The sequence below is a fragment of the Cuculus canorus genome, chromosome 3 (genome assembly GCF_017976375.1).
Source record: "Cuculus canorus isolate bCucCan1 chromosome 3, bCucCan1.pri, whole genome shotgun sequence".
In the NCBI taxonomy this organism is placed as follows: Eukaryota; Metazoa; Chordata; class Aves; order Cuculiformes; family Cuculidae; genus Cuculus; species Cuculus canorus.
Genome location: NC_071403.1, coordinates 28,044,810 through 28,070,956, shown reverse-complemented (window position 1 = coordinate 28,070,956; position 26,147 = coordinate 28,044,810). Strand labels below are relative to the sequence as shown.

Here is a 26,147-nt window from a genome sequence, read left to right as displayed (position 1 = left end):
TACAAACCTACCGAAAAAAAAACAAACAAGAAAACCTAATATCAAAATCAAACATAGAGCAAAGCCGCTTGAGTACTATCTGCATCCTGCAAGTGTCTCATCAAAACTGTAGTCCAAGAATATGTTCTTCTTGCAATAGGAAAAGATGTTTTGTTTGGGCTTTAGTTGCGGGGAGGGACAGGCACGTTTGTTGTTTTGAGAACAGACTCTCTGTATTGTCTAGACACCTACAGTTTCCTTAAGATACATTTTTTCCTATTGACACATCCTAGGCTCCAGGAAGAACATTCCTACTGGATGTATTTTGTTATGGATTGTTATTGCATCCACCAAGATTGCAGAAATAATGTCAACTCAGTTGTAGGAGAAAGGAAACACCAGCAGGAATACACTGGAGTGTAGTAATAATTGCTCTAGGTTCTCTCTGGGTGGCTCAATTATAGCTGAGTAGGAATTTCAATTACAATTCCTACAACTTGGCAGAGGCGTAGTGTATGCATTCTGAATGTACATTCTACTACAGAAGTTATACAAATCATTAGCAATAATGTTGATATCATGCCAAACACCTCTTGCCTTATTCTTACTAGTAGTTCTGTTCACAATATCTAATAGTATTGTTCACAAAGAAAAAAATATAATATAAATTGCAGTGCAGTTCATGCAACCACTCCTATAAAAATCCTATAAAAGGGATTACTATATTGTCACAAATATTTCTTAGAAGAGTCAACCTGATTTTTAGTTTAATAGCATAGATTAGCCACGAAAATGAAAACAGACAGATAGGAAGATCCAAAAGCTAAGGATAGTGATTTTTTTTTTCTTATTTATTTTCAAATGCAAAATATCCCTTCCTCAGAATTTTAAAAAGGGAAAAAATCAAAAATTTGTTGTTTTGGTTCAGATATATTACTTAAGAGCAGACCTTTCTGAAAAAACTTTCAGCCAGGTTCAACTGCAATAATTTAATATTCAAGTCATATTCTCCTCATAGAAATACACATGTAATTCATTTTAGTTTATCCTTAAAAAAAAAAAAAACAAACAAAAAAAAAACTAAATTTCATTAAGCAATAAATAGGGAATAAAATCATTACCCAAGGAGAATTTGCCACTGCTTTATCTATGCATATTTGATTAAGGACTGACAGAATAGACCCAAATCTTACTGTAGCTCACTTGGATAAAACACTATAACTCATCCATCCAAGTTTAACTTACATTATAATACAACTGAATAATATTGCCTTGCTAAAAAGTGAGTTCTTACACATACATCCTTGATGGCAGAGTGGCTTTAAATTTGAGAATGAGGCACAAAAAAGTTCATGCAAAAAAACAGTCTCATTTTCTGTAAATGAAGCAGTCATAACACATCTAGCAGTTTAGCAAAAATACTTCCACCTGACCACAGGTGGAGTTCCCTTTTCTTGCTGTTCTTTAAAACAAATCTGAAAATCAGTGTTTAAGCTATTGTATTAATCATTTTTGACATGAAAAAAAGATACTTCAGTTTTAATCTAGTGAAAAAAAACCCAAAAAATAATGCAAAGAACTGAACATTCCAGTGAATTTTCTTGGATTATTTGAGTGAGAATACAAGCAGTATTATTGTAAGCATCAAACAACTAAGCCGTATTTTGACTTTATGAAATATTCTCAGTCAAATGAAAAGATGTCACTAACAATTTAACTAAACATATTTGCTTTTGTGTCACCATTTAGTATAATGTAAGATTCTATGAGACACACAAAATATCTGCATTGCCCCTAGCAATATTTTAAATTTATAGGAACTTTTAATGAGTCTACATAGTCAAAGATAATATATGGATAAAGATATGCTTAATTTACACAAAATCACTAGTTATCATATAAAATACATACTATCACATTAACTTTTATGATTAGTTATATGCATTGATTATTTTATGTGCATTTTTATGCCTTTTTAAAACTGAATGTCAAAATTACACACAATAAATAAAAGTAGAATAATATTTGTTTGTGTGGGTTGTGATAATGACAGCACAGTAAACAGGTAGAAACACTTTTAAAGATACTCATGCACAAAGTTTTTCTGATCTTTGAACTTTTTTAGAAAAGGTGACAATTATTATTATTGATAAAACCGCTCAAACATCAACAGTTATTGAATATGTCTGGAAAAAAATCTTTTACCTAAATTGAAAGTTACCTTTACCACATTAAGATCCAAATTTTTTTTTACTCTGTTGTCTTCAACTGAGAAATGCATTCACCAGTATATGATTCTTGGCATTTCCTTTTTAGAAGTGTGAAAGCCTACCTGTTTACTACTTTGTCTGTCATGATTTATAAATTGTTTTAATGAACAACATTTTTCACTTTCAACACATGCCATTTAACCTAATTGAACTGCTAGATACAAATTTGCAAACCAGGAATTATTAACAGGGAAGTAGGGAAAAACTTACCTAATTGTCACTTACTACAATAAAATATATATTCAGGTGCATATTCTGAACCAACTTAGATGACAGTTGCAGCTTTTGTTTCATAGTGGTCATGATGCCGGTAACATTCATAAAGGCCCAAATTCAAGGCCGTATTTTTCACCATTGCTTCAAATATTAACTCAATAAACTCAAGAGAATATTTCACCCTAGATGTGTTCACCTCATTGAATTATCACTTTCTTCCACTTAGCTGCATTCCATGTTATCTTTGCTGTTTTATATGTTAAAATGGATCATAGCTATCATCTACAAAAGAAAATGGAGATATTTTCCCTGATCTTTGGGGGACACTGTAATAGACCTACACTCTGCAGTAATATTTCCCAAGTCTAAGAATTAATCTGTGGATCTTTCTGATGCATGAAGAATTGACACAACAGACAGTGTAAACAGGCTAATGAAATGCATAGAACACGAAAGAAAGTGACATTCACAGCACTGTCTATGAGGTAGATTTATTATTTCGCTAGAATTATTGTAATCAGTAGGAATGTTACTTTTGATAGAGGATAGTAAATATTGACATGAGAAATTCATGATGCCTGCTATTTTCCATACTGACGAATGATTTTTTTTTTTTTTTCCCTCAATTCTACTCCTCTCTGGACTAGGATAAACAGATAATCAAAGTTTCTACAAGGACACACCATTTCAGGCTAGTATTAGCACTAGCATTTCATACGAAGCTGAAAAAAACTGAAAATTGAGAACTACGACAAAACTGAAAATTGCCCTCACACTACCGGGATAGTTTATAATCTCCACCAGTTTCTTTACATATGAATCATAATTTCAGATGTACTCACATTTCTAATCACTATAGCTTTATTACAAAGTACTCTTTTTTATTTTAGCCAGAGACAAGTTCCAGAGGTTATCACTTTACAAAAAAATGAATTAAATTCTCTTTTTTTTATATATTTGTTACTTTCAATTTGATCTAATATTCCTTCCTCCTTCCCTTTCTCTATTCTGAAAAAGTGTAAATAAGAAAGTATGATTAATATTCTCCGTGTAATTGTGTCTTCACTACAATTTCATAATTTCTTCTGATATGGTCCTGTACTCTAATCTGAACCATTTCACTTTTTAAAAATATATTTTTTTAAATATAGTTAATTTTACATGATTTTAGCCTACACTAAGAAATAGTTGGATTTATATTTGTAATAAAATTGCAAATATTTTAACTACAGTGGTTAACTTTCTGTCATGTGGCAACCAACAGAAAATACTACAGAGCATTATGAAGAGTTTTATCTTTAAAAATGCCATGCCTATGAAGAGCTAGAAAACTCTTTGACATCCTGACACCACGATACTTTACTATAATTTCTAAAAAACAAAATGCATCTATTCCCAGTTTCTAAACTGCTTTAATATAAATATTATTGTAAAATATATTGTTTATGTCTGTCTAAAGAAGTACCTATTCTCACCATTTTATTCAATTTTTTCTTGTATTAAGAATGATTCATTAAGTAACCCTAGAATGATCAGAAAAACTACACAAATTTCCTAAGCTTAACATATAAATGAAAATATAAAATAACGCACCTCCTTCCTACTATATTCATTGATCTGCTCCTACCGGTACAATGTCAAATCTTCTGAGGAGTAATTTTAACATGGGTTCCCTTTCATAACCTCCAAAACACACCTTCAAGAAGGTTTTAATAAATCCTGGAAACTGAAGTTCTGATCTGGAACTTAGAAGTTATTATCAAAGGAAATCAGCAATTCTGCATCTGCTGATAGTATGAAAAGAAAATGCAGAGAGTGTAGAATCAAGATCTTAATAATATCATAGTTCAACAATTTGAAATAACACGTGGATATTTACTCCTTGCTCTACCATATTATGAAAAAAAATAGGAGACTTCCATGCTTCAGGAAAAAAAATCATATATTTTACAAAAGAAATAACAAAAATACATAAACTTTACTGTTTAATATGATTGACCTCATTTTGTTTGGAGAAAGTTATTGCTTGGATTTCTGATGGTCTATAACTGAAAAAAACCTGTACTATATTATTGTCATGTACTTCATCAGGTTTTGTAGTATTCCTAACTGAAACAAATTTTGGCAAGAGTGGGCTGAGTTCTCAGCAACTAGTTTACCAAAATACTTATCAAGCAGATGCATCTTTAAAGATTACATTTAGTCAGTCTTCTTACCTCTATGAATCTCAATATCCTGTGTAGAAGATAGGAGCTGTACAGGCATCGCGTTCATTTGTCATTTACTTATTTTTTAAATGAAAACAGATACCAATTACTGTATCTGTAAGTTTACTTGTAAGTCTTAAATGTTTCGGTATCATGTCCTATATTCGCTAGTATCTCCAAGTATGTTTTATTAGGAAGTGATTAACTTGGATTGCAATGCTGTAACACTGCATTGGCCCTTGCAAAGTTGCATATGCTTAGTAATGTTAGCTTTATAGAGCTGAATGATTGGCATGTCAGCAATAATAAGAGACTCATATGCACTATGATTTACAGATCTCGGACTAAAGGAATTTTTTACAATGCTTATTCTATATCTATACTTAAAACAGTATATTAATAATATACAACACTAATACTTCATTCTATATTAGCAACATAAAGAAATGTCATGCAGTATTTATCTTTGAAAGAAATAAACACAGTATAAGTAAGAAGAGTGAATGATAAACTCAAATGCTCTTTTAAAAGCATAGCACATTGAGTTTCTCAATATATGCAAGGGTTGGTCACAAGTCTGAGGGAAGAAGCAGAGTACTGCAGAGGATCTCCTAAAGGCACATAATGAAGTGTGAAACCATATTTTGCAATGCAAAAATATGTGGACTTCTTAAAAAAAAAGATGGAGTGAGCTCATTCTAAGGTTGTACAGCAAATCCAGCATTTCCATTCAGTATTGCAACAGCCTTCTTGACAGCAGATTAGTTTAACATTGAGCACCACAGTAAAGAAGTTATCTAGTTTAGTGTGCGTGATAATTCATTGTTGCCCTTCACCGCATAGTTAAAGTCACCCATAAGAATCATAGGAATAAAATAATGATTATACTAGAGTCCCTACCTAATAGAACATGATTGTATGCAATTTTTGCCTGTAGTATAAACCGTTAAAAGATTTACAAGAGAAACATAATTTTAAAGTATTTTAAATTGCCAAAATAGAATGTCTTTTAAATAAAATCAGTAAATTACAAAATGTAATTGTCGTTATGTGGGGTGATATGGAGTATTTTAGAGTAGCGCAGTATTTCTTTATAGTGAATAATTTTGGTATTTAAATGAAATTCTGATATTAAAAAGTTTTGTCATCACAAATTAAAATCTGGAGAATGGTTGTTCAGTGGGGTTTTTTTCTCTTTCAAAATAAGAACAAAATCCTTTCCTGTTTTACTATCTTTACGTTAAGGATATCACTAAAATCCACAGAGTTGTCAAATGGAATTCCTCACTAAGTAATTTTTTCCTGAGAAAATACAAGATTATATTACAAGATTACGTTACAAGATTATGTTACAACCTCTGTGCAATTCATGAATACATGATTTTTTATTTTGGAAATGTGACTGTTCTCACAAATTTAAAAAAAGAATTCACATGCTAAAAATTTAAGACAGCTTAATAAACCTTGATGAACTGGGATCTTTGATCTGATGTGAAATAATTTAATAAATACGTAAATTAAAATCCATAGGTGGATTTATAAGGCACACAAGACTGCCTTCAGCTGGCTTGTGAATCCTACAGGCCTTCTGAAGGAACAAAATATTTTTCAGATCTGGGACTTTGATGCAGGTTTACCAAATTTCACCCTACAACTAAGCCAGTTCATTTTTTTAAGTAGTCTTAAATTAATTGTTTACAAATTTGTTTCTATTATGAATAAGAAATAATTCTGTATTTAATGTATTTTATTAAAGTCCTGACAAGAATTGACTATAAAGATGAATCCAAATAATTCTCTGAGCTTCTGTGGTTATGTCTATCAGTAAGCAAACAGAAGAGCTTAGGTTTCAGCAATAGCATGCAATACTCAATACACTTTGTCAGCACATTCGCATTCACAGTTCTGGCCTATGCTACTTTCAGACAGTACCCAGATATGCTTCAGAGAGAAAGGAAGTGCTGGTAAGCACTATGGGTGGGAAATCTGGAATAGTGGTGCATTTAGTCATATGAAACATAGATCACATCATGTCGCTTTTCCTATGGGTTGAAAAGCTTGCCCTGAACCTGAGCCCTTGAAAATATATACATAGCCTTTGGGGTCCACTGTGCTACTGTCAAAATCAGTGAGAACTTTCACACTAACTTCTACAGGAATATGATTGGAAAAACATTTATTGTCTTATTCAATTTGACATTTGATTATGAAATGTTTCATCCTTTCTGATTATTCCATTACAATTTTCAAATGTAACAACTATTGCACAAATATTTCAGTTACTGCTAATAGAACACATAGGCTTTCTTTAGGAAAGACCATAGTTAAAGAAATTCGAACGCATGACTTATTTTAAGTTTGCAAATAACTTCAACTGAACTACAACGGTCCACTTCAGTACCTTGAGGTCCGAGTGAGCACAGGGACTCTGTTGAATTCTACCTCCAAATCCTGGTGGTGGATAAATACTTGAAGCTTTTTTTTCCTTCCATAATCTAGAAACCTTTCTCTCACCTTCAAACAAAAAACTGAAACATGGATATTAACTACCTATAAATCAGCTGAATGCTAACAATATACTGGTGCTTCTTTCACTGATATCACTGACAGACAGTCTCATGTGCTTGCTGCTTCCGTACCTCTGTCACAGTGCTATCAGTGAGCTGGAATTCACCTCTCCACCTCTCCATTTTGATAAAAACTTTACAGGTTACCAAGTATATCAGATCTTGCCTCAGCTCAGGATTTCTTCCAGACTATGTGTCTAAGAAATTGTGATTCTAGATATAATATTTGAAGAATGTAGGGACTAGATACAAATTGCTTCAGGGCATAAGCAGTACCTCATTAATTTCTACAGAAACAGAATATGGATTCTCCTTTCTCTCTTTTTTCTGAGGAAGGACAATGACACTAACTTTTTTATAACTGAACACTACCAACTTGATTTCATTCTGTATTTAACCATGTCATTTGACTCAAATGTACTCATAGAATCTAATCTATTATCTTTTCACTGACCTGATTACAAAAGGAAATATTTGTGACTTAAACAACATCAGAGGGATTTAGCTGCCTAAACACCAATGTCTCAAGCATGTTAAGGTTTCCCAAAATATTCAAAATATATTTGGGGATCCAGTATATATGACACAGGACCTACAGGCAAATTGTATGTTTCTGTAAATGATGTTCATGCTGCTGTACCGTGTCTCTGCACAGCTCACAAATGCATCCCTTTCCACATAAATTAATCTGAAATGTAATGGGTAAGATTTTCTTCTGTATTTGTTCCTCATGTCCATTAGTCTTCTCCAAGACAGAGATAAACTTGGAAAAGATGTTAATGTCATTATCATAGCCTAACCAGGGAAGTTATTTCACCAGTGACATGTTTATCTCATCCAGATTTCACATGAGAAGAGCCTCAAAGCTAAAATCAATACCTGTCTTTCAAAATCCTCCCCAAAATTCTCTTGCTTTGTAATATAGACAGTAAACTGAAATGTAGTCCTGCGTAGCTAGCTGATAAACTATGACTGCTGAACCTGACTACTTAAGAAACATACTGATTTTACACTTTATTCTCTTCATATCCCATAGAAATTTTCATTCTATTTAACTATCTAAACTATTTAACTAATCCTTCTAAACTGTGAATTATTTAAAGCAAGTATTTGGTGTACACAGTGTAACAATAAGACACAACCCTGCTCCGCAATGCTCTCTGAAAGCTGTCCTGTGTTACAACTAAGTCCAATTAAGCTTTCCACACCACCCAGAAATCTTCAGTCTTTCACCTGTGGAATTACTTAAATTTGTGCATAGAAGAGCAAACCCATCATCTTACTCAGTTTTAGCATTTGCTTTTGCACATGCACAAATGACTATACATTATGAAAGTCAGGAGGATGAGGAAGGTATTATAAACATTAACAATTCCCATTGATTTTTAAGCTGGAGGCAGAACTGGTATTCTAGCTTATCAGAAAGATAGAAGGAACCTCTGCTATCCAGCTACCTAGTAACTTTACCAAATTGCAGTTACATTTGAAGCAAGGTGAAAATTCCTTTCATTCCAGTAAATGAAGGGCACACTGACCAGGATTTTAATGTGATTTAGAAGAAGGGGAGAGTAAGAGAGAAAGTAAGAGAGAGAAGTGTGTGGAGGATAAATATAACTAATTAAAAGACTTTTTCCGATATTTTGAAACTTGACATTAACTTTGCCATGCTTCATGAGCACAGTAAAACAAAATTCTGCTAACAGCTTCAATTTTTCTTCTGGATGGGGCTCATTGTTTACATTGTGTCAGCCACAAAACCAGAGGATTTTCTAAGTTGTGGAATTCTTTCGCAGGAACTTCTCTGAACCTGCATCACACTATAAACTTTTCTAATTTTCACTCCAAAATATCCACCAAGAAAATCTCTCCAGAACATGAACTAATTACTGCAATCACTGTTAGCTGAAAACACTCTCAATAGCACTGGTGAGGGTGGTCTGGTATAGAAACAGAAAGCTGTATCTCTACTTCTACAAAACAAGTAAGTTAATAGCAAATACGCATGCTACTCTGTATAAAGCTAATGCTATTTCTAGTGGGAAAGGACAAGAATTTCCTTAGATGTCTAGGAGAACAGAAGGAAACTTTATAGCTTCCTTCTGCTACTACCTCACTATTTACCCCATGAAAAGTTTCCTATTCAGCATTCCTGCTCCACATAGTTGAGAAAGGAAACTGAAATGGAAAGTAGCAGTACCTCTCAGTGACTTGTTCTGTTTAGTCTGATGAACTTACATGAGAGATCGCATCAAGCTGAAGTAACATTGCCTTCATGGCCCTCACAGCTAAATCTGCTGTAGTCTTTAAGCAAGTTGTAACTGACAAGGGCAGGTGCCACGTGTATAATGGTCACATAACACAAAACAAACAAAACGGTATAATGAGAGTGAAGTGCCAGAAGAGGGCTATTTGTTGATAAAAAATATTTATATCTAAACCTCTCTCTCATATGCTATAAGAATGATTCATGATGAAAATTTTTATATTTTCAAGTTTTATTATTTTCTAATAAAATCAATTACATCCATTAGCTGATGTGGGATTTTTAACTAAGATGCTGAAAATTTTCAGTGTTGTGCAATTATTTCTGTGTAAGAGTGATACCTCTGTTGCTAAAGACAGAACTTCTGATAATACTATAACAAAACCAAAAAAGGGCTTCGTTTGTTCTGAAAATGCATCATTAGCTTTATGCTAAAGTAATTTCACCATCATTAGAATTAACACAGGGTGCTTTCCATAGATAAAACAGAAATTCTTAGAGGCCATGCTACTGATTTAGTTTCAGAGTAAAAAATAGTTACCATACTTTTTTTTTAAGAATGATTTCTGGTCAAGCCCTGTTGGTGCTTAAATGATGCAAATTCTCTAACGAGTTAGAGACTGGATACTTGCATAATCCAGGTAAACTTCTGCCTAACAGCTAAATCAGAAACACAAACAGGAGAAAATTCTCGCGCTTCTGATTATAGGAACTTGTAGGGAACACTGTCACTTCTCACCAGATATTAAATAACACCTAAAGTCAAGAAATATTCCCTATTTATTTCCTTATTTCTTTTGAAGTTTCTGTTTTGAAGTATAATATGTAACCATGAACCAAGGCTGATATTGTCCTCCAAGGAAGAAATGCTCTGCCTTTCAAAGAGACAAGATTCTGATAAGTCTAATTTGGTTTGGGGCTTTAATTTTCTGTTTTGCTTTTCCTCTGATTTAGCTCTATTTAAATATTTTCAGACTACAAAGGATAATGATGTATGATAGTCAGAAGAAATTAGGAAATTTGTTTTTAATTAAATTTGAAGAAACTAATGTTTTTCCCAATTCCAAACTCAGAAACTGATACTTAAATTTTTTAAAGAAAATCTATTCTAACAGGCATTTCACACCACTCCAGATAATTGGACTTTTGACTATTTAATTACAAATATCTAAATGTAGCCTAACATCCTCTCTGTATTATTATACAAAAAATGCAAAGTCTGTTTTAGAGAATAAGAGTAAAAACCATAAAATCCTTCAATTATCCAAATTTTCCTATCCTTTGAGTATTCATGAAATCAGAGAATTCAAAGGAGAATTCCCAGATAACATCCTATCAAAACTGCTCTTTCTCTGAACATGTGTAGCTAAGATTTTCCACAAGGTTAATAACCATCATATCACATTGGCTTTGCTTCCAGTGGTTTATGTCTCCCTCCTCATTTAAACAATATAAAGAAATTCACTATGTATGGGTCCATTTACTTAACAAATAAATAATGCTTATTTTAAATGTTTGGCTCATTTAGCATAAAAACTTCTTTTCGATGTTTACAGCCAAATTTGCTCAATATTATTATATGGTCTGGGACATCTAGAAGGAGGGTAAGTAGAAATCATGACTGCTAATGTTCCGTGTTCCATCCTATCACTATAACTCCTACATTTTCCTTGAGGAAAACTTTCAGTGTTAAGGCAAGGTGTTCCAATCAGGATGTCTGCATGAAAATATTTCAATAAATAAGAAGTCTCCTAAGTAGCTTTTCTGGTTTAATTGGGAAGGGGAACAACAACAGCTCATCTGCTGACTGAATTCATCTTCTGATATATCAGGCAATCTGTAAATTCTATCACCAAAGCTAAGGGAAAAGGAGTCCATCAGTTAAATTGCACACTTTCAAATTACCACTTGTATCCACTTATTAACAAAATCTTTTGACAACACTGTGGTACTTTCTTGGATTCTTATTGACTGTACTCTCATGCCACTAGATTCTTGTGTTTTGCTCTTTAGGTTGAAGGACTACATGGGTTTGCATGTGTCATGAGAAAACCGCTGCTCTGCCTTATGGCGAGTTACAATTTCCTTCTTCCCACTAATGCTATGCACGCCAGAGTAAAACCCATGCAACAAATCCAGAATATAAAAAAAAAGCTTCCTTTCCCTACCTTCAAAAACATAAGAGACACTGATCTTTTTCAAAAACATCATTTTAGTTTGAATACACTCAGATTTATCTATAGAGGAATCCTTCTCTTTAGGTATGTTTAACATTATCTCATGCTATAATTTGCTAAATTAATACACAAAGTGCCAAGTCTAGACATGTGTCTTCTTTTCCTTTCTTGTCACATATTGGGGGAAAAAAATGTTTTAACAAAACAGAATGAAAATGATTCAATATCAGGAAGAAATTTGCAGTGTTTTTTCTGGAGACTTTGAAATTCTTTTCAAGTAAACTGTTTCATACAGGCAATCCAATATGCTTCTCCTGTACTATATGTGCTGTTAATTATCAAAACTAAAGATGAATCACTGGATATGTTACAATAGTGTGAAGATCTTTCAAAACTGAATGCAATTGTTCCTCAAACTGTTTTTTTTTACCTTTCTCAGCAAGGACTATGAGACTATTTAATAATGGATGGTAACACAGTACACAGAGACTAACAAATCACTGTCCATGGTAGATATGAAACATTGCTTTGTGTGATACAGAACTCTTCACAAAACATTCTTCAGATATTAACTTGATACCAAAAACATTGGCAAAATAAGCTCTTTAGAGCAAATTCCATAATATGTATGTTCATAATGTTTTTAATGTGGTCATATTTTGTGCAAAAAAATCACAGAAACTGGACATGTAAACTCAAATATTAATATATGAGCTAGGATTATATGTGTGTGAAAAGAAATGGTAATACACATAGTATAATACCCTCCAACATCTCCCAGCTTGTTCTAGGGACAAAGGAAATGTAAATGCAATTATTAAACTGCCACAGGTGGTTTCAAGCAATGATTTAGCTAGACAGTAAACGGCATTCACGCAGATGACTAGCAATGGACTGTGTAAAAGAGATGAATCAAACAGTACAATTCTAGCCAGTCAGACTTAAAGTGGAAGAAGGCCAGGGAGTAAGGTCATTATCTCAGAAGCCATTCACCTATAAAAACTTAGGAGATTTTACTAGTAAAGCTGGTTTATCCAGATAAATCCTCCCAAAGATCTTTAGCAAACAGCCTTTGGATTCCAAGATACAAGTTAGTGTTAAGATTTAAAAAGATATACAAGATCCTGATATATTCAGATAGAGAAATAGTTAGCATAACTTGTTAAGGAGAAACTCAAAACAAGAGAAATTTTGGTATGAAAAATAGCTCAACATTAGTTTTTTTACAACTTCTCATAAATATCACTTAGACTTTATAAAAAAGTTCTGTTACAATGTTCAATCAAAATAGAGAGGAAATGTATGTTTAAAATATGTAACAACTATAAGTAATAAGGTTTAAAAGTAAATTCAGAACGACCACTGACAGAATAACTTGTTCACCTAATTGGAGATAATTATCTATCTATAGCTATCTAAAATTTAATTTCTGGTTTTGGATGCAGATACTTATGTAAATGAGAATGAAAGGAAGGAATTGTTGGTAGTAAGAGACATCAAACTACTTAAGGATGAACACGGTTATGATTCAGATCAGATATTTGAAATAACTAGGTTATTGGAGAACTAGTGATGAATTGAAGAACCTTGTGATGGCCTTGAGAATAAAGAGAAAAATAACAAAATATTCAAAGAGAGTATTTAGGAGATCTTCATTTGCAGAAGGACACTAATATTTTACTCTATGTTAAAGAAAAAAAAATAAGCCATTTTCTGATTAGGTTAATCTGCAAAGTAAAAATTAACATAAAACATTCTAATGGAGCAAGTTCTAGAAACAGATACATATTACAAGGTGTTTTCCTCATGGCAGAAATAATCTGCTTTGTTTCCTAAGAAGCCCTCCCCCCCAATCTCAACTCTAAGAAGACTCTAAAGAAGAATCTGGAATTGACCAGCTGTGCCAGAGTGTGGTTTTGTACTTCAAAGTGCATATAGAAGTTTAGCCAATGAAGTGTAGTATATATTTTGATGGTCTGCTAAGGCAGGTGAGTTCTTCAGCCATCCTCAGTTAAAACATTTCAGTTGTTTTTGATGGCAGTAGTTTCTTCTTATGTTTGATATATGGTAAGTAGTATCTGGGACAGACTGACCTATCACCAGTACAGAAATGCGTACTGATTTTTTTCACCTTAAAATCTAAGAAAAAAAAAAGAGTAAAAGATATGAATTTTCTTCTTACTGTAACCTCTAACAGTATTCTAATAGAGACTATTATGCAGGTGCTGTGCTTCTATGTAGACGTGGAGATTTCTTGTTACTCTTGTCTCTCCGTGAGTAGTTGAAGGAGATTGAGAGAATTCAGAAGCGATTCAAGAGAACCCTGAGAAAATAGGATGAGGAGTCCATACTGAGCTGTTTATTTATATATTAGAGATTCTATATACTGACACTGAACCTGGATAAATCTCTTGTAGAGGAGGCCAGAGAGATAAAATTGTCTGAATGCGAATATGCAAGATGAGAGAATGCTGCTTAACTCACTGCTATACATGTCTTTCTTTTACCCATATACCCTCATCCACATTTAGACTTTACAGCACTGATTGTGACCTGTGTCATAACTATGTCAAATAATTATACAACTTAGAAGAGGATTTATGAATCATACAGCGTTGTAATTCCAGTAAGTTTGGCATTTTTTATATAGAAGAAACATGGAAGGTAAGATCTGTGTGCTGACCACAGAAAATTAAACTTAAATTTTATTACATATTATGTAGCTTTATGGTAATATTAATGGTTTACAGCTCTGCAAACTCCCAGTTTGTTTAATCAATTTAAAGCTGCTATTTTCTGAAAAGAGATACTCAGAAATATCATGTGCAAGTCTTGTTTACAACATTTCCAGTGACTGCTCTCCAGGCAACGTAACTGTACAATTTCATTATTATAACATATAGCAGGATAGACTAAGTGAAAAACATATGCTTAATAATTTGCTCATGAGTGCAAAACTTAAGATATAGTAGAGGTGTCTTCTTTATATTTACCTCAGTTATTGAAATTCTATCTAAATGAGGGAAATTAAAAATCAAAATTTTCCAGGTCTCATGTAAAGTAGAAGAAAATTGGTTCAGAAAGTAAGCTTTATAGAAACTTCTCACATAGTACTATGATTTATTGGTATAGCTATGTAAATGTTTTAGTTAATAAAAAGCTACAAAACCATCAAAAAGAGAGGAAAATTCTTGTCATGCAATCTGCTTCTCTCACTTGACAAAACCCCGAGGTGTTCCAGAGGCTGGCACAGTTGCTCTCTGCTGACAACAAAGACGATCTCTAGAGCTAACAAAGACTTAGTATTCATCCAGAAAAATTATATGAAAAGAAGAAAACTATACTGAATCTTTCGGTAGTACTCGACTAAGGATCATAAGCTGCCAACTGTGTTTAACAGAAATAAAAATCTCTGGCTCTGAAATAATTGTTATGGGACAGTTTTGGAAAGTATGTAAATTTTGTCATGCTTTTATCCTTGTCTATTTACTCAGTATTTTATAGTCAAATGACAGTATCCCCACCTGCATTAAAACTGAGACAGAACTATCTTAAAACTGTAAGAGAAGAAGATTTCAGGTTTGACATCTGGATTGCCCTAGTGAATGATGAATCCATTCCTGAAAACATTTCATAACATGTGTTGTAATTCTCTAGGGAAGCATCAGAAGATAAAATTCTCATAAGAAGAATGCTTGATAAGAATAAAGGGCAAATGTGTTAACTTCATATTTGAATAAATATCAATATAGTAATTTAATAACCAAAGCTCCATAGTAACTGGAAAATTAGTTCCCTCTCATTCTGCCATTAATTCCTTTCCATCAAGATAGTTTTCAAAGAATAGTTTGAAAATCAATCAGAAAAGCCTAAGGACAGAAATCAGCTGCTCAAGAAATATGAAATCAAAAGGATGACTGTTTTGGTGTAAAAGGATATGCATCCACTCCAGAGAGAGATAATGCTCAGGAGTCAAGTCAAGCAACAAGCTATTCCTAGGCTTCTTCACAGAGAAAAGATTAAGATTAACGTGTGGAGACGTTCTTAAAACTCTTCATTTATTATGTTTTATTCCAGATGGTAAGAGAAAAATATAATTTGGTGATGAGCTGATGATCACTGTTTACAAGGAAATTAAAAACTAGTTGATACTAAATGCTGTGACAGCTGAGACCAGAATGAGGGCTTGAGTTATGAGAAGTAGGATAGCATAACTGTGCTGAAGGGAGAAAAAGGCAAGAAAACCTAACATAGAGATTGTTGTATAGGTAAAGGTGAACCAAGCCCTTTAAAATAACAATGCATCATTCAATATTATAAATCAGGGCAGTGAGCACAGTTTAATGTATGTTTATGCAGTATTCACTGATACTTTGGACAGCTCAGTATAAGAAGCATAAGAGCTCATTAATGGACCATTTTACCCAGGGTGGTTTATCTGCCTCACAGTTGATCTGTAAAGGTGAAGTGTTGTGCTGAGGCAGGTGCATTTCTCTTCCAGTTATGAAGATAGGTCACTCATGAGTAAACTACTTAGTGACAGATATGTGCACAACAAACAGATCTTACTACACAGAAAAATACTTCAATATGCAGGGAATGACTTGAAACCTGGTATATTGGGTGGAAAAGTACTGGATAAAAATATTTAAGGAGTTTAGCTTCTATTTTGTGTTTCCAGAAAAGATTCATGAACACATGGATGGTTAAAATACCGTGAAAGAGATTCAAAAAAACATAACACAATTGTAAGGAAAGCTAGCTGAAGATAAATTCTGAAAGCCAATAATTGGAAGACCTACGTAAATCAAATATATTTAAGATTTTTAGCATTTTTAAAAGCATGAAACTGATTTTCTTCATATTGTCTATGCAGAATGGCAAATATTCTTCAGTTACCAACACATCAGACTTTGCAGAGACTGAAATAGGAAACAGCTGTTTCATATACACAGACTAATGGAAAAGAAGAGATGACACGTGCCTATGAAGTTGGTAGACAACACTGCAAGAAATCAGCATGTTTCTTAGAAATTAAACAATGTTTTGTACTGACAGAAATAAAAAAAATCCACTAATTCAGTTTTCTCATTATACAGATCAGAATATGTTGGATACTTGACAGAATTCCAAAAAGGAATTGACATACTTTACTCCAGATTTAGTTTTCCTTCTAATCACATCTAAACTGTGAATTTAACTGGGATTATAGAAGAAAAAAACAAGTAAAGACAGAGGCAAAAGGGGAAGATATTGGAGCTGGAATGCAATGAGATGTCAGATGAAACAAGACACTGCTAGCAGTGATGCAAAGACACTCTTGCTAACATCAGAAACAGATCTGTTACTGTTGCAAAAACAGGAAAACAATGCTATATGACTTTCTCAGTTCACAGAAAAATAATAGGCTTAGTGTTTAAACCCAAGCCTGGGTTTATTAGTCATCAGCCTATATGACAAAGAAAGGAACTTTCAGGGACTAGCCACCATAACTACTGAGATTCAAGAATCACAGCAAACAAGATAACGAGGGTTTCGTATTTATGGAGAAATGGCAATCTATTATAATTCTCCACAAAGAATGACAATTAGAGAAAATACTGTGTACAATACATATATGCTTACCCTATTCACAATGAAAAATCTGTAACATCAATATAATAGGTGACTTGTCATTTTGGGGGGGGACTACAAGAGGAAAATGACACTAAAAAGCCCTCCAGCTAACAAATAAATCTCTCTCCCAACTTTTTGTCTTGCTGAGCATGCGAGTTTCCAGCTCTTTATATCTGGTCCTCAAATTGGAAAGAAAGCCATTGATCTTTCAAAAAAGGAAAAGACTAATAAAGATATAGATTACTTTTTTTCTCCCTTATTTATGCCTAATATGTTACTCTATGAAAGCCCTTTCAACAATTGTCTTAAAAAGACTCTTCTACTAACTTCTTCATCTTTCCCTGAATAGGATGACACCATTGATTTATGGGTGAAATCCAAATACCACAACAGAAATATACTTTCCATTTTCAATGTACCAGGCACTTACATTCCAACACTGTTTGGAAGACATGGCAGAACAATAAAATCATGAAACATTTGACAGAAACATATGAGGATTAAATCTAAAAAGAAATATTCTACACTAAATAATCTAATGAGATGTAATTACAAACAATCGTATCTTAAAAGACAATACTAAGTACTGCTCCAGACATACATACTCCTCATTATGAAACATATAGTAATTATTATGAAACACGAGCAGTTAAAAATACATTATGGAAGAATTATTTTGAAATAGAAATCTTCTTAATAAGACACTCTAGGCACACTCTTAATTTAGTGACATACAGTCCAACAGTTTTGTGACATCAGGACTGAAAATTCTTCATCAGTTATGTATTACCTAATTTATAATCTGTAGTGCATATACATAGTCAGCATTGTGTTGCAAAGTCCTCTCCACTACCACACTTCAGTTAGCAGTACCTCCTTTTACAGGACAGATACATTTTGAGAATTAAATTCACAAAAGTCTTTCTTACTTTTGAATCATGTTCATTTCTCTCTTGATTATTCAGTGACAGGTTACATTTTTAACTTAGACTTGTTTCACTGTATGAGCTATAGTGTTAGAAAATGCTATCGCATACTATTAAGTCATTCTGCGTTATGAATAAAATCTGTAGTATGTCTTACATAATCCTATATTATTATTTCTAAATATGTTATCAATATTTGTTTGTACAAGTTAGGAGGTACTGAAAATCTCTAGATGTGTAGGTTGGTATAAGCTTATGCATAAAAAAGGTATTTTATACAAATCTACAAAAATAACCCAAAACCCTCTGCTCAGACGGAGTATTTCATATTGCTTTACAATGAAGATAATAAGGAATTTATGGTGCTGGTCACAAAAACAGACAAGTACAACAAAATTCTGCAATATTTCTCTACTGTGTGGCACTTCTGTTTAAAAATAAACAGCCTTTCCAGTTCTTCCAGTGAGATCAAGTGAGTGAATAGCTTAATAAAAAAGGCTTCAAGAAAACATATGTTTCCTACAAAATATGACACACTTTCAAAGCATAATATCTCAGCCTTCCTACTCCTACTAACATTACTAGGAGCTGCCTTTCAAAAGCACTATGAATCATGCTGAAAATGTCCTTCACTTATAACAGTATGGTTAAAAATTTTGGACATACAGACATATATTTTACATTAGGTGTTTCACAGGACAACATTTGTGATTTATACTCAGCTGTGCTTTCTGAAGTGCCTGTATCACAGGAACACCTCAGAAATTAATTTGCTCTGGTTATACAGTCCATTAAAATCTACTGTTCTTTCAAGAAACTTTCAATGTGTCTGGCTCTTTAAAGCAGACTTTTGAAGGTGGCACAGAAGTGAAGTTATTCATTGCAGAGTATGTTTCCATGTTATCTATGTTACTTCAAAACCTCATGTAATTTAGGTACAGGTGATCTTACTAAATTACTTTTAATCTGTTTGCTAAAACTATTACCTCTCTCCTTAGTAAAGGAATAACACAACTTTTCCACAATTAAGTGGATAGTATCAAAGAAAGATGGAGAACTCTGATATCAACTACAGCACAATAGGAAAAGAAAAATATGAAGGTTCTACTGTGTAGCACAGAATGAAATCATAAAAATCTTTGGGTTGAAGTGAGATTGCATTATCAAGTTAAATATATGCTTCTAAAAATCATTGCTATAGACAAAAATAAATAAATTTTTAAAAATCTTATTAAAGGGGTAAAAGCCAGTATCATTTATAATTGATTCAGAAAAAAATATTTAAAAGTGACTACTAGGAAAAATCTGTGAAGTTGTTTACACTTCTATCCCTGCGAATCACTGATTCACTCTTCTGATTTTTTTTGCTGACATAGCAAAGGTCAGATTTATAACATGTAAGGGTATGTTTCTGTGATGGAGTTTACTTCCCCTTCTGTACTTTACTACATACAGTAACTTGATTTCTAACAGGTAGAGGCCAAATCTGCATGTCTAAGGTTAACATGGCCTCTAAGTACTCAACTTGAGATTAAGCATGATAGCATCAAATGAAATCCGGGTAACAAAATAAAATATGTCAACCCTTGTCTTTCTGAACACAGCATTATTGGGGAAAGACATTCTGTAAACTTTCTAGTGTCTCTAAATTTGTAAATAAAATGAGAAAGCTAGCTAGCATAATCAAGAATTAGAGACAACAAACTGGAGACTTAGTAAGGCAGTGGAGAAAATTAACAGTGAGAACCCTGATCATTAATTATTCTTCTGTACATCATGAAGTTAAAATATAAGAGTATGAAAGTAAGAAAAATTTTGTGACTTTTGACAATTATTAGTAAGAAAAAAATGATAACAATTGCCAAAAAAATCACAAAAGTTGACATGTTACCTGGCTATGACAAAGAGCACACAACTGACACCCAAGTAAGCCAGCAGAATATACATCCAGATATCAGGGGAGAGAGGATTCAGGAAGGAGAAGACGCCCGGGTTTGTACCATTGGGCTTGCGGTACAAAATACTTATTCCAAGAGTCATAAAGGGCTTGGAAAAGTCGATGACCTTCTCTCGAACATAGGTAATTGCCAATGGTGCAACTGCAAGGTCAGCTTTCTGTTAACAGAAATACAAAAAGAGAAAGAGGCCATAAGCAGAAGAAACAGGTTGAAGCAGACAGTCAGATTAGGCAAAACACAAACTTCACATGGAAGACATTTGGTTTTGTACTAGGTAGGCTGAAATGTAGAACTTTCTTCTCTCTATGAGTAAGGAAACTGAGTTATTATACTTCCTGTTTGCTAAAATAATATAGCACCATTTGGAGAAAATTAAAAACATGACTACAGAGAAAGAAGGAAAAAAAAATTTGCATCTTGCAGAAAATATGGACACCCATTATCACATCTTTTAAAACTTTTTAAAATGTACATAACAGAATATGTCTTCTCTTTTCACTCCTTCACTGTGATCTTTAGAAGCTGATATTTTTGTGAAACATATGGAATATGCTTGAACAAACGTAGGGAAAAGGGCCAGGAACCAACTTTACTTATTTTAGCATAAAAGTATTGGTACAAAAATGAACATTTTAAAATAGGAAGTGCTACACCTGTAAGATTGTTACAGGGAGTAAGTTCTAAGGAAGTACAACTCTCCTTTCTAGTTTGCAGAAATCACTATGAAACTTGTAAATAACTAACTCTTTATCAATTTCAGCACTTAAAATTAAATCATACAGTAGAATGTACTTTGTCAATCTACATTTAATTTTAGTTGTTAAGTTAATAATTTATAGGAGATTAGTAAACTGCCTATACTACTTTTTGTTCAAAATTTAATGTAAATCATAGTGACAAGAAACGTGCAGCGTTTAATATTTAATTTCTGTCAACAGCTCTTGAAAGACTACCAGGCACATGTACATATGTGTGCATGTACATGTATGAAAAAGGGAAATTTAGAGTGAGAAAACATGCAGTACAAGACTTAGCAAGCTGTAAAGTACGAATTCCTTGTAAACTCTAAGTAAATATAGGCATATAATGACAGAACCAGTACAGCTACCATGAAATACTATTATCCAAGTAACATAGCAGCAAATAATACCATTTTCAGAAAGTCTATTCCAAACCAAGATCCAGAGATTTTACTGCCAATAAAATCGTACAATTTATGTGTTTGTATACTTTCTTTTGCTTAATTCTTATTGTGTATACTGTGTAACACTCAACGTCCCACACAATATTATAGCATTTCAATGTTTCCCTTTTTTTGTTGTCTCACTTTCCCCTAAGTTCTACTACAGTCTATTGTTGTTATGTGCATTTATCATATTAAGTCTACTCTAGTAAAGTACTTGTATGTTATAACATGAAACGTGCTTCATTTCCACTGGTACTGAGAACTTATGTGTGTTAATCAGACCAGCAAGGCTTTATTCCAGAGCAGATGAGGTTTTATGGGTTGCATATTATTGATGATATTCCAGATGATGCAAGAAAGAAAACAAGAAAGTAAGAAGCTAAATCTAATTTGGATTAAAAGTTGCAGGTCTATGTGTAGAGTTTGAGAAACATAACTTAAGCTATTAGTTTAAGAGGCAACTAACAGTCCTCACCCCGATTCAGATGCCAAGTCACTAGAAACTGTCAGACAATGCAAATGCCCAAAGACAGAGAAAATAGATATTTTGGAAGGCTGTTGGAAGTTGTGAATTTTGGTCTTAAAAATATTAACAGACCCTGAATAGTTAACAATCCATTTCTTTTAACAAATACTATAGGGAATCCAATCCTAAGTCCTTACATGAGAACAAAATGGTATACGAGTAAATATAGGTTGTAACTGTCTCCAGGGTAGCAAAACTCCAGGGAAGCTGTGAACTAAATTAGAAAAAATAACTGAACAAGGAATAATGAACATCTGATATGACAGAAGAGGACAATCAGATATCCCAGCCTGAGAGGAACAGATCCAAAATCTAGGTCCATAACTTGATAGTCCAAGGTTTTCTTCAGAGCTTTAGTAACACTATTTCAATATTCTTGAACAAGTATATCACCAGAAGAAGAAAAATTAATCATCTCAAAAAAAAAAAAAAAGAATATCTGGAGTCTTTACTGACCGAAGAAATGAAAAGCTGCTAGAATGACTGACATAAAAAAGTAATACTGGCACCTGTAAATATTTTTACTTATTAGGTATGCATATTCTCCAAAATGTTCAACTCACTTGGCAGTTATTTCATTCTGAAATGGCACTACTTGACAGTAAGAGAGATTGAGGGTCAGTTTTCCAGAAGTGGAGTACCAGGGTCACATACATTCTTCTACAATGAAGAATACAAGTAAGAGAATTCTCTCTATTTGATTTCTCAAGATGAATTGGAGAAGAATGGTGTAAAATTAGGATTTTATCAATCTACATTTATCAGCTTTTGTAACAAATGAGTACATCCTAAAATGGCTTTCTGATAATTTCCATAATGAAGAATATTTGTCTCTTTTGGCAAGGATGTATCACTCCATTTTTTAGAATGAGCGTATGTATGATTCTATTTTTTAAGGAAAAAAAGATCTATCTATCCGAAACCACACGCCTAAATAGCATTTACTCTTGTCTTCAGAGGACTTAAGATGAAGACTTTTGTTATGACAGCATCCAAGGACTGGTGAGAACAAGCTAGGCGCTACTGCGAAAAATTCTGCACCAACTAAAGGTTACAATAGCAATTAGAAACAAGTAAGTCAGACAAAGACATTCCAACATGATGTGTGGTCCCAAGCAAAATGAAAGAATTGTACAGCAACACAAGCAGTAGCCATGCCCTGTGATGAAGGAACACACTGCAGACAATAATGGTAGAATGGAGCATAGACTGGAAAAAAATTCTCCTCACAGTAAAGTCTTACTTTAATTATTTCAACTGTGAGGATATGAACAGTCTTTAATAGTAAGGTAAGATGTACTCAGCCTCATCAGCCAGAAGACAGGGAAGAAGAGCAGAACAAAGCCCCCGTGATCCATAAGGAAATAGTTAGAGACCTGCTCGGCCATTTAGACATTCACAAGTCTATGGGGCCAGATGGGATCCATCCGAGCATATTAAAGGAGCTGGAGGAGGTGCTTGTCAAATCCCTTTCCATATCTGCCAGCAGTCCCAGCTGACTGGGGAAGTTCCACTTGACTGGAGGCTGGTAAATCTTACGTCCATTTGCAAGAAGGTCGAGAGGCAGGATCCAGGAAACTACAGGCCTGTCAGTCTAACCATGTGCCAGGGAAGATCATGGAACAGGTAATCTTGAGTGCGATCACACAGCATACACAACACAACCAGGTGATCAGGCCCAGTCAGCATGGGTTTATGATGGGCAGAGCTTACTTTTCAGCCTAAGCCCCTAAGTTAATACATAAACTTCTTCAGCCTTCACAAACTTTTGGATTTGTTAACTTGAAAGCTGAGTCTCAGTTACATTCCCTTTGGAGAAAATGCATCCCTAAGCTAAACAGAGAAAGGTTAATGCCCAGCTTCAGTTCTTTAAACTCATCTAATGGGATCTTAATGCAGAGAGTGCTTATGTATTATTCCTGTTCACGGAAGTGCATTTCTCTGTCACTGATGTGAAAAACTAAGATCTGTGGTTTCATTTTAAGCTTGTTATCTATCCTAAACTGGCTTGTTCATGCTGTTACTTTTAAGAAAATTTTATACCTTGTGAAAGGCTTTTAGTCTGGACAGAAGATCTTCATTTCCTTTTGAAACAACTAGGACACTATTAGGCTTTTATTGTTATTTTTATTTTAACTAGTCACTTACTTACATTATTTCAATATAAATTGTTTTTCATGTTTTTCTACAACCTTTCAAAGGATCATAGGACAACTCAGAAGGGAAGAGACATGAGGAGGTCTTTAGTCCAATGTCCTGTTCAGAACAGGGTCATCTACATGATCAGACCAGGTTGCTCTGGGCTTTACAGGTCCTGTAAAGCTCCTAGGAGATGACATTACATTTGCCAAATATAAGTAGCATATCACAAAGTCCAAAACAAGATAGCTAATTTTAGATGTCACTCTTTCTTATTTGTGGGATCATGAGTTGTATAATTTAATTGCTAACAATAAGGTATATGGATGCAACTTTAGCAGTCATCTGGTGTCTTGTGATGACAGTTTCAATAGGTACTGGCTCAAGTTACATAGTTATTTCTAACTGCTGAGCGGCTTCTCAGTATTTACTGTTCAACAACAAAAAGTTACTGAAAGACAAGTGGTTTACTCAGATTCATTTTACTGACAATCAGTAATATTTCACAGCTGTTTCATTTCTTTAGTGATCCTTATGTCATCATGGCTAACACTTTTCTTGGCAAAGTCTTGAACAGCTGTGGTAACCACTGTCTGTGTTAACTACAAGCCCTCAAGTCTTTAGAGGAGGATCCTAACCTAGTAACCAACAAGACCATTTCCCTAGAGGTCTAGGTCTCCTAAAAACAAAAGCAAAGGGTTCTGCAGAGGAAATCTGTCTGCTGTCCTCTATGAGAGAAACAACGTGCTACATTAATTCAACTAGACAAAAGCATTTGGAATTCTTCCTGTAGTGACTTCTAAAAAGGATGAAGCATATCTTGATCAACATAGCAATGTCTAGAACTGACTTTTGGCATTGTTTCCTCTTTGTTTCTTTGTTATTCTCTGAATGTTTAGTCAAGGAAAAATACTAGTATTAAACCCATCAAGGACTCCATAATTTGATAACTTCCATTATTTCCTCTTAGTCAAAATTAGTAAATCTAGGAATTTTTCTAGTCTATTCTCATCTAGCTATGCTATCATAGATTAGATTTAATAGCTGAATAGATGTAATATACTCATTTTCTAAACAGTCACAAACTTTCTATCTGTTGATTTATAGGACACAGTTTTACTAAAGTATTTTGCATCAACTTTGTTTTAATCAACAGTAACACAAATTGTAAGAGGACTAGAAGCAGTGGACCACGAAACTATCAGGAAAATGGATGACAATAAATTACAACAATAAGAAAATCTCAGCCTTAATTCTTATCACTTCACTCCAGCAGAGTTTTCCACAAAGGGCTCTTGCAATGGCCAGAAGAGCAAGATTCACATACCCACAGAAAGAGCAAATTGGCAAAGACAATATTTACAAGACAGTGTAGGTAACGTGGCTCAAGAAAGGGAGGTTCTCCCTTTAAAAAAAATTATATAAGTACTTAATTTAATTAAAAATGTTACAGTTTTTCTTTATAGTTACCACACTTTTTTTCCAAAATTGTTTTTCACCAGAGACATTTACAAAACAAGAAAGTTACTAGACATCATGTTCCAACACAGTTTTCTGAAAAACACAGAGGTAGCACTGATTCCTTGTTTGTAGCTAGCATTTTTATCACTGTATTTTCCAGATTTACCATTACTCTTTGGAAGGGTTTGGTTTTTTGTTTTTTTTCCATTATTTAACCAGCTATGTGGCCTGGATTTTCAGTTACTGTACTGTACCAGATGCATTTTTATGCAGCCACTGATCTTTTTTAGAGAACTTCATCCTATATGAAATAAAACCAAAAGTATTTTTGTACAAAACAAAAGTGTTTTGTATCTTTCTCAAAAGACTATATATCATTCCATGGCTTACATGTGCCATGAATATAAAATAATGGTTAATATATTATGTATTTTATTATGCAAAAATAGTCTCACAAATCTAAGGAAGAAAAATATTAGTGGTGCTTATATGCAGTAGATCCTAATTTAGTACTGGGGTGTAATTACTAAGGTAATTAATTCGAAAAACTTTTTTTGTTAGATTAATTTAAATTCAATAAAGCTTATCCAAGCTCTGGGCATTGTTTAAATACTGAAGATACCATGATAAACTTATTAGCAATCAGCTTTAATAAA

At 33.5% G+C, this 26,147-nt stretch overlaps 1 protein-coding gene across 6 annotated transcripts in view; it reads right to left on the bottom strand.

The window, feature by feature from the left end:
• Positions 1-26,147, bottom strand: part of GRIK2 (glutamate ionotropic receptor kainate type subunit 2) — a 398,712-nt gene that overhangs the window by 121,186 nt on the left and 251,379 nt on the right. For 4 of the 6 annotated variants that reach the window (XM_054061971.1, XM_054061969.1, XM_054061972.1 and 1 more), the window contains one exon: positions 20,113-20,336. In XM_054061971.1, the coding sequence (XP_053917946.1) occupies positions 20,113-20,336 (224 nt within the window). Of the gene's footprint in view, positions 1-20,108; positions 20,337-26,147 lie in introns of those variants that run through there. The other 2 variants (XM_054061974.1, XM_054061973.1) reach the window with 2 other exon arrangements.